Source organism: Electrophorus electricus, chromosome 14 (assembly GCF_041902795.1).
Source record: "Electrophorus electricus isolate QZ-2024a chromosome 14, ASM4190279v1, whole genome shotgun sequence".
Taxonomy (NCBI): Eukaryota; Metazoa; Chordata; class Actinopteri; order Gymnotiformes; family Gymnotidae; genus Electrophorus; species Electrophorus electricus.
Genome location: NC_137510.1, coordinates 23072960 through 23082500, shown reverse-complemented (window position 1 = coordinate 23082500; position 9541 = coordinate 23072960). Strand labels below are relative to the sequence as shown.

Sequence of the window (9541 nt, the reverse complement as noted above, 5' to 3'; positions counted from 1 at the left end):
TCTCTCAAGCTATCTCCCTCTCTTTGTCTCTCTCTTCCATTCTCTCAGTCTTTCTCTCTCTCTCTCTCTCTCTCTCTCTCGCTCTCTCTCCTGCTCCCATCCTCCAACCCCCATTCTTTTTCAGGCTTTGATCATTCCTGCCCTCATTCTCCACAGCGCAGGACAATACAATAAAAAAAATGACCCTTGTACTGGTCCCCACCTCTCCCTAGCCCCCCAGGTCTCTCGCGCTCTCTGCCATTGCAGTGTCTCTGCAGTGTGCCCGCGGAATGCACTCACAGCATCACAAAAGAACAAAAGATGGCCGGGGGGGGGGGGTGGGGGGGGGATGAAGTGAAAGTGGGGTGGGGTGCACTGGCCGCACAGAAAGGGTGTGGGAGTGGAGAGTTAGGGAAGAGCATGAAGGGAGACCACTGGTCATTAGGTCAAAGGTTTGACCAGAACTGAATATCTTATGCTATGCATATCCTATCCCACCTCTCCTGCTGGTATTTATGAATAAAATGTTAGCCACATATTTCCACAGGTATCTTATAGCCTATAATACGTTGCGCGGGGCAGCTCTTTTGGAAGTAGATACTGTTCGTGTGTTTGCACAAAGTTGAGCGGCGTGATACAATACGCTGTTAACTAAGGACACTCCCCTGGGTCACCTTGCAGCGGAGAGTTAACAAATGAACAAAGCGTTTGGATAAAATAGCCAGCCGGCGGGAGAAACTGGGAGTGGGCAGATGGGAGACGAAGATAGTAAGATGGATAGAGAGGTAGCCCCGCTGATACTGAACAGCAGGGACTTGCTGTCTGTTGTTAGACGAGCAGGAATTAGCGCGAACAAAACGCTATTGTTTAAAAGCAGGTAACGAATTCCGCGGATCGTGACGCAATGCGCAGCGTTATCTGTTTCAGGTAGGCCGCTTGTAACACAAGTCGCGTGATTTGTTAACGTCAAACCAACTAAGTCCCTATTCATGGAGCAAAAACGGGAACAAAAGACTCTTGGCCTAGGTTAACACGGCAGACTGACGAGGCAACAGTAGGCGCATGTGTGAGAGCCAACATGACAGCGCACCAAGAAGTGCCGAGCAGAGTGCAACGGATGGGGACACTCGGGTGATGCTGTCGCCCCGGTAACACCCAGGCATTGCGCGAAGGCCTATCCATCAAAAGTAAATGGTTAACGACCTCCGTGTGCAGTTATCATCCATCACTTCAATCCCACTGGCCACTGGTTCATTAGAGTCCTCCTAAACCTCACCTCCCCAAGTCTAGTTCCTCCGTCAAAGCCCTTTCATTAAGCTCCGCGCTCCTTCTGTTGTTCCGCTGGAGCTGCGGGAGGCCACACCACAGCGCCTTCGGTGTTACCTACTTTACCTCTCGAATATATTTGTAGGGGAGCTTTATTTGAATTTTCTCTCCAAAATTTTCCATTGCACTGCTTTTTGATTTCCGTGCTTCCACGTTAGCGCGAAATATAAGACATTCTCCCTACCGTCGCAGATCTAGTTACAGGGGCTGAGTTCGCAAAGCTGTAACTCGCTAGACTGATTGACCTGCTCACGGTCAGCCGAGACATTTTTAAGAAAGTTAAAGGTAAGGAGGATATTCAGGCTGTAGCGTGTTAACCCAAGTATCTGATTTACCTTTCAGAACCTTATAACCCGTGCAAACCCATGTGTGTGACTACCCAAAAGCTAGAGATGTATTTTCCTTCAGGTACATACAGGAGGGAGTATTTGTAATCGTTCCATTTCATTTATAGAGAGATTTACCGAGTAAATGGAAAGCAACAGGGTGCATTCAAGAAAGCACATGTTCCAGAGGGGCGTGGGGGAGGCGGGCATTTGAAGTCTAATTATATTCAGTTCTAATTATCATTGGTGCTTTGGTTTTGACAGGCGTTGGCTGAGGGCGGAGCTGTCCCTAGAAGGGCGTGTGCTCTTGCGATTAAAGTAGGGTAACAGGCTTAGTTTTTCCACCTATCGAGTCTACCAGCGAATACAGCTTTTGATTTTGGTTCGGAGTTTTGAAATTTACCTTTGGCAGCCTAGCCGTTTAAACGAAAGAAGGGACCAGAAAGCGAGAAAGATTTAAACATCACCCTACCAAAAGTAACGTGTTGTCTCGGAGAATAAAATTATAGCGAATTAGGGAAAGAACTGTTGAAGGACTACCTTCTAACCCTAACAGCAACCATAGATCTAAATAAAATTAAAGTAAACAGTTACGCAAAAGACCTAGAAAATACGCAATGGATCGCAAAGCCCCCGACTTCTCTGGTACCTGGAAAATGAAGAGTTCCGAGAATTTCGAAGAGCTTTTAAAAGCATTGGGTAAGTTATTGTACTGTCTGCATCCACTCAACGTATGGCTCCAGAAATGCCCAGATACTATCAAGCTACTCTCTCTGTCACTCTCTCTCTCTCTCTCTCTCTGTCACTCTCTCTCTCTCTCTCTCTCTCTCTCTCTCTCTCTTTCTCTCTGTCTCTCTCTCTCTCTCTCTCTCTCTCTCTCTCTCTCTGTGTCTGTCTCACACACACACACACACACACACACTTACTTATTAAATACATGATAAATGAACTTCATCCCCTCTAATTTTGCAAATACAGGAGAGACATTGCTAGCCTGTTCCTTTGTGTTTGTGCACACATATGGTTTTCATATAAAATAGTGCATAAGGTAGTGCCAAGAAATCTGTGCATGTGTGTCAGAATATTTGCATGGCTGTTTACTTAAATTCATTAAAGTCCTGTAAGGTGGCACTATTGTCCTCTGTAGAATAAGTAGAGCTAGTTTACATGCCTTGGCTGTATCCTCCGTGTAGTGGAACGATGTTCCAGGAACATCAGGGCATTATTGGCACTGGTTACCCAGGGCTAAGCCAGAATAGGCTTCAGGTCTGATGAGGTTCAGAAGAGAGGGAGCAACCACAAAGTCGCAAAGAAATGTTACACAGCGGAAAGTGAAAGAAAGAAAGAGAGATTGTGTGTGCTCATTTCTCTCGCTCTCCCTCACGCTCTCTCTCACTCTCTCTCTATCTCTTTCTCTCCCATTTTGTCTCTCTCACACACTTAAACAAGTCAAGCAGGGAGAGAAGCTGAACTCTTGGTCTCATTAAAATGTTGCTGCACAGACAGAGGCGATGTGTCGCTGCGCCCCACCCCCATGTCTATTCTTTCCTCAAATACTTCCTCTGACCCCTGAACTGTGACACTGACATTAACCCTGGCCGCTGCTGCGTGTGCTAATTCTTCCCCAGTTCATTACTGCGGGTGCAGACTGGGGGAGTGGACCTTATTGTGTTGACAGTTTCTAAGTAAGAGGATGTCTTCATAGAGAGCCAGCACCTAAGACACATGCAGTGCACAACCACTGCTGCATGTGTTGGGAGACACTGTCAGCTATTCGCCGCATGTTGGGTACCAGTGCTTAGCCTTGCATGCATGTGTGTGTGTGTGTGTGTGTGTGTGTGTGTGTGTGTGGCAGTTTGTATAAGAGAGAGTTATTTGGACCCCTTATGGCAAAGAAAGCTATCAACTGTCAGTTTGTTTGCATGTCTCCATTTGTGTGTGTGTGTGTGTGTGTGTGTGTGTGTGTGAGAGTATGTCTGTATGTGTGTCTTGGTGTGTGTATATATTTACTCTTGGTGACAGGTGGGAATGTGTGCAAGAGGAAGAGTGTGAAATTCAACTCGAAGCACAAATTCAGAATCACGCACGCACACCCACACCCACACACACACACACGCACACACACACACACACACACCCTGGCCTCTTTGCGTCCAGCAGCATTTACCATCCTCCTTCCACTCTCCGTCCTCCTGGGTCTATCTCGTGTTTCCTCTCCTGGTGTCTTGACAGGATTGTTTATTAAGTCAGTCTGCTCTTTTCTTCTCCTCTCTCCAGTGCAATCTTGCTCTTTTTATTCATCTGTCCCTCTTTTTCACAGCCCTCTCTTTGTTTGCCTGGCCTGGATTCTGCTCTGTCCATTTCCCAACAGGAAGGTGTAACAGATTAATGCGTCCCTGGGGGTACTCCAATAACTTCCCCTCTCCCTGCACTCCACACACTTTTAATCTTCAGTGTTTTAACCTCCCTTAAGTGATTATTGATCTATTGTTGCCTGGGCAAGAAGTAATCCAATCTTTAGTGTGTGTGTGTGTGTGTGTGTGTGTGTGTGTGTGTGTGTGTGTGTGTGAGTGTAGATAGAGGGCGAGGTTATTGGATGGGCCATTTTCATAAGAATCATATTTGATTATGTCATTAGTTTGTGCCTCTGGGGAAGCCAAAGGTGCTGTCCCACCCTTATGACATCACTCTTTCCCCAGCCTTATTCACAGCAGGATAGTGGCTGTTCTCAGTCCCATTTAAACATACTCTGCCATATTCCCACTCAGAGGTTTTCTCTGATCTTTATTTTCGTTGATTCCTATCTCTGCTCCAGCTGTGTCAGTAACTGATGGCACAACTCTTTCATAAACATTCCAAAAATATTTAATAAATATTTCATTATAGCTCTCCATGTATGTTTAAATCTGTTTTATAGAGCTCTTAGTGTTTTACATGTCAGTGTTTACACAGTACTCACACTTCCTCAGTGGTAACGCCTCCAGTGTGAGTTGGAGTGCACACCGCTTTGGCAGATTCACTTCTGTTGACAGACTGGCTGTGTATTTGTGTTCTCAGGTGTGAACGTGATGTTGCGTAAGATCGCTGTTGCAGCAGCATCAAAACCATTGGTGGAGATCACGCAAGAGAATGAGACACTATCCATTAAGACCTCCACTTCAGTCAGGACCACCCAAGTGACGTTCACCGTGGGACAGGAGTTTAATGAGACCACCGTCGACGGACGCCCCTGCACGGTACATGTGCTCTCACCCACTCACAGAAGTGCACTTTACTTCCTCAGCAAAAGTTCATGGCTAAAGAAGCTGAATGCAAGTGCTATCCTTTCTCCTCTCTCCTGCACTTCCCACTCTCCATTTTCCCTCAGACTGCAGCCATTACAGCTCTTCTAAGTCTCCACAGTTAGGATATTAACGCTCCCTTTTCCCTGAGTTCTCTTTTGAGCTACGCCAAGTTGCTTTCCTTAAAGCTTCTTTACTTCTCAACCTCAACCTCCCATTATAATGTTGACAGTTCTACCTCTGAAACCTCCCCATAGAGCCTTCCACGGTGGGAGACAGACAGGAAGATCAGCTGCGAGCAGACCCTTCAGAAAGGGGACGGACCTAAAACTTCCTGGACCAGAGAACTAACCAATAATGGCGAACTGATCCTGGTAAAATTTGCACACCATTGCTTGTTATTCTTGCTTATCATTACTGTTGGGAGTACCTCTGCGCCACTGTTAGGCATACCTGGTATATCAATGGTCTCCCAATAGATTGACTGAGTAGCTCTCTGCCTTTGTGCCTTTTTTCAGACGATGACTGCAGGTGATGTGGTATGCACAAGAGTTTATGGCAAAGAGTGAAAGTGAACCAAAAAAAACCCCCACCATTTTCATCTTCCTGCCTTCCTCCCTACTCCGCTGGCTAACCGTGCTAAGGCTGACTCTTCCTGGAGAAACCAGGATTCGCACATTTATCACAAGCGCAGTCTCAAGTCATCCTCAACCACTTCTGCATTACCTTATACCTTAACCAATGATTCTGTTGTACCAGTTGTATTTGGATGCAAGCCATCTAAGATGTCATACACTTGTTACTCCACAACCAAATGGAACTGTATGCTGCATTAAGTGTACTTTCTTTTTTTGTCTTCTTTGTTTTTACTGTGACTTTAGTCCAGTTTCAAATAATGAAATCTTGTCCAGTCTATACATCAGACTTCTCTGCTTAAAGCAGAGGTGTAAATCTCTGTTCCTGGAGATCAACCAAAGTGCAACAGTCCAACCCCAGAGGAGCAGTCCAGGAGCATCTAAACATTAGAATTGGGGTGGTATATTATAGTTTGAAGTCAATATTAGACTTTGCCGTATAACGTTAGAGTTCAAGGCATTATTGTTATGGTCATCACATTTAAGTTAGGTATGTTATATTTTGGTTAGATCTGTCAGATGGGAGATGTTTAGGAGAAGACACCTCTGGCACAAGAGTTACAAGGGTTTTAAAATTAATTAGCTTGTTCTAATTTAGTGATGAAAGCATGATTAGCTGACTCTACCTCACTGGTAAAAATGGGCCCTGGACTCCAAACCACATTTGTAGTTTGTGTGATTCAGCTGTCCTGTGTCATCCTATCAGATACTAGAACCAGACTGTAGCCAGACTGTTGGGATGTAAACTTCTTTCTCAACAGCAAGTTGAAATATTGAAATTTGGCCATTCCAGATGTATAATGTAATCACAATTAATTGCAGTCAAATGATCACATAAAGTCACGATGGGAGATGGTGTGTTTAGTGAGCATGAGGGGCTTTGGAAAGGGTGGTGTTGCTGCAGTACTGTATGAATTCTAGTGTTCTTTTAGCCATTTTTTAACATTTGTTTTTCTCTCATGTTTCTCTTCTGTCACCTGTACCACTTCCTTTTTTTTGTTTTTTTTTTGTTTTTTTTAATACTTTGTATATACTCTAATCCTGAGTAATTTGTTTTCTTTTAGATTTTGTATATACTCTATTGCTGAGTATTTCGGGGGGTTATGTCTTTTACATCACATATGGTCAATATTAATTAGCAATGCCTAGTAATAAAAAGGTTCTTAGTATGAGTGTCTCACGCCTAGTTCTGTAGTGTAACAAGTGGAGGCTAAGCAGGATGCGGGGACGAGGTATGTTAAACAAACATGTTTATTCACGCAGAAACGAGTACTACATAGCAATGACGCTAACGTAACATCAAACACCGACAACAGAACCATAAGGGTTTATATACATACTTAAATCACAGGCAATTACAAATGGGTGTGACACATGGGAGCGTGGCCACACAGATGAATATACACACACACACACACAGGGAGAGACTTGGGAGGAGGGGCCGTACCGTAGTAGATGTTCTTTTTAAAAGTTTTGCATGGTCTGATTTCACACAGACTAACGCAAGTCCGGTCATGTGGGCCTGAAATAAAATTGGGACGGTTGGTAAATATCATTTATCGCTGTGTGAATTTGGAAAGTAAAATATCCTATCCAGTGATAACAGTCCACAATTGTAATAGTGGCTGGGTGTTAATTTATAACTCCACAGTGTATTCATGTATATTTAATCTTGTGAAATTAGAACTATAAATGGTTTATTTTTGTCAGCTGTCTGACTAAAATAACCTCTCTCTCCACCTAATGTGCTCCTGCAATCTTTCCATCTCTCCCTCCTTGTCTTCCTCCTGTTGTGTGTTCATCACATGCTCATCTTCCCTCTCTCCATTCACTCTATTTCAGCTTCAAGACTTTGAAGCCTTTTCTTTAAACTCAGAGCAAACCGTTCATCTCTTCCAACAGTTTCATGTGTATACCAAATTATGTGAATTCACGGAACAAATAATGTCTATAGTTAATGTTTACTTTTGGTTAAGGCTTTAGGTTCAGGTTCAGATTTCCATTCATGCCCAATTAAGACTCCTTCTGATATTTGATTCCTAAGGGAGGGACCTAGTGCTATGGCAATAGTGCAGAGACGATAGGTGGAGCAGCGATCCTGGCCAATGAGATGATGTGGACCTGGAACCCAGCTCGGGCAGGGAGTAGCCTGTCCATGGAAAGTGGGACCTGCAGGCCAGGAAATACCACTGGGATTAGAAGGTGGAGATGATTTACTGCAGATGTGTTTAATGAGGAGCAGGCTCCTTAGAGGCACTTAACAGCAAGGACCAAGAGAGACCAAGCACTCATGAGGAACAAAGCATTTTAATGTCTTTTTTTCCAGCTAAAGTTCATCTCTGACATTTTAGTGGGATCTACAAATAGAATGGTTAATTATTCCTGTGATCAAAAACCAGGCCAGGCACATCCATCATACAAAAGGTCCCCGTGAAAGTGCTGGCATAGAGAATGGTTTGGTGTGTAGAAGATGTAGGTAAGTAAGGAATGTGGAATGGTTTGGTGTGTAGAAGATGTAGGTAAGTGAGGAATGTGGAATGGTTTGGTGTGTAGAAGATGTAGGTAAGTGAGGAATGTGGAATGGTTTGGTGTGTAGAAGATGTAGGTAAGTGAGGAATGTGGAATGGTTTGGTGTGTAGAAGATGTAGGTAAGTGAGGAATGTGGAATGGTTTGGTGCATAGAAGATGTAGGTAAGTGAGGAATGTGGAATGGTTTGGTGCGTAGAAGATGTAGGTAAGTGAGGAATGTGGAATGGTTTGGTGTGTAGAAGATGTAGGTAAGTGAGGAATGTGGAATGATTTGGTGTGTAGAAGATGTAGGTAAGTGAGGAATGTGGAATGGTTTGGTGTGTAGAAGATGTAGGTAAGTGAGGAATGTGGAATGGTTTGGTGTGTAGAAGATGTAGGTAAGTGAGGAATGTGGAATGGTTTGGTGTATAGAAGATGTACGTAAGTGAGGAATGTGGAATGGTTTGGTGTGTAGAAGATGTAGGTAAGTGAGAAATGTGGAATGGTTTGGTGTGTAGAAGATGTAGGTAAGTGAGAAATGTGGAATGGTTTGGTGTGTAGAAGATGTAGGTAAGTGAGGAATGTGGAATGGTTTGGTGTATAGAAGATGTACGTAAGTGAGGAATGTGGAATGGTTTGGTGTGTAGAAGATGTAGGTAAGTGAGGAATGTGGAATGGTTTGGTGTGTAGAAGATGTAGGTAAGTGAGAAATGTGGAATGGTTTGGTGTGTAGAAGATGTACGTAAGTGAGGAATGTGGAATGGTTTGGTGTATAGAAGATGTACGTAAGTGAGGAATGTGGAATGGTTTGGTGTGTAGAAGATGTAGGTAAGTGAGGAATGTGGAATGGTTTGGTGTGTAGAAGATGTAGGTAAGTGAGGAATGTGGAATGGTTTGGTGTGTAGAAGATGTAGGTAAGTAAGGAATGTGGAATGGTTTGGTGTGTAGAAGATGTAGGTAAGTGAGAAATGTGGAATGGTTTGAGGGCTGATGCCTGCAACTGTACTTGGTTACAGTGTGACCCTAATAAAAAAAGGCCTTCTCTCTACCTTTTGCTCCTAAAAAGAGCCAAATAACTGCCCCTCTCCCATATCCTTTATTACTCCCTGGGGCAGTAAAAAGCAGCTGCCTCTCTATGTTCAACTCCCCCCACACCCCAGGCTCTGTCTGAAACACATACCAAAGCAAACACACACATCGTGCACAACATTTATGCGTACCATCAAACACTCACACTATGTACTCAGACCATAAAACTGCACACATATTCAGAAGGTCATCAAGTACATACATATGACATTTACAGGGACAAAGAAGACAAACACTAACTACGGTAACACAAACACACACACACACACCAACTTTACACAGATCTTAAACACACACTCACCTGCAATCAGAACAGAAACAACAGTCATACTGTCATCAGTATGGGTGCACCTTCAATTTTAAATGCAAAATATATGCCCAATGGTTCCGCTAACTT

At 43.8% G+C, this 9541-nt stretch overlaps 1 protein-coding gene across 1 annotated transcript; it reads left to right on the top strand.

Annotated features, from left to right (window-relative positions):
• The first annotated feature begins 1971 nt into the window (after window positions 1-1971).
• Window positions 1972-6716, top strand: crabp2a (cellular retinoic acid binding protein 2, a). The gene is made up of 4 exons (XM_026999078.3): window positions 1972-2330; window positions 4689-4867; window positions 5170-5286; window positions 5431-6716. Exons 1-4 carry the CDS (start codon window positions 2249-2251, stop codon window positions 5479-5481), a joined length of 429 nt encoding a protein of 142 aa, XP_026854879.2. The 5' UTR covers window positions 1972-2248; the 3' UTR covers window positions 5482-6716.
• The last annotated feature ends 2825 nt before the right edge of the window (window positions 6717-9541 follow it).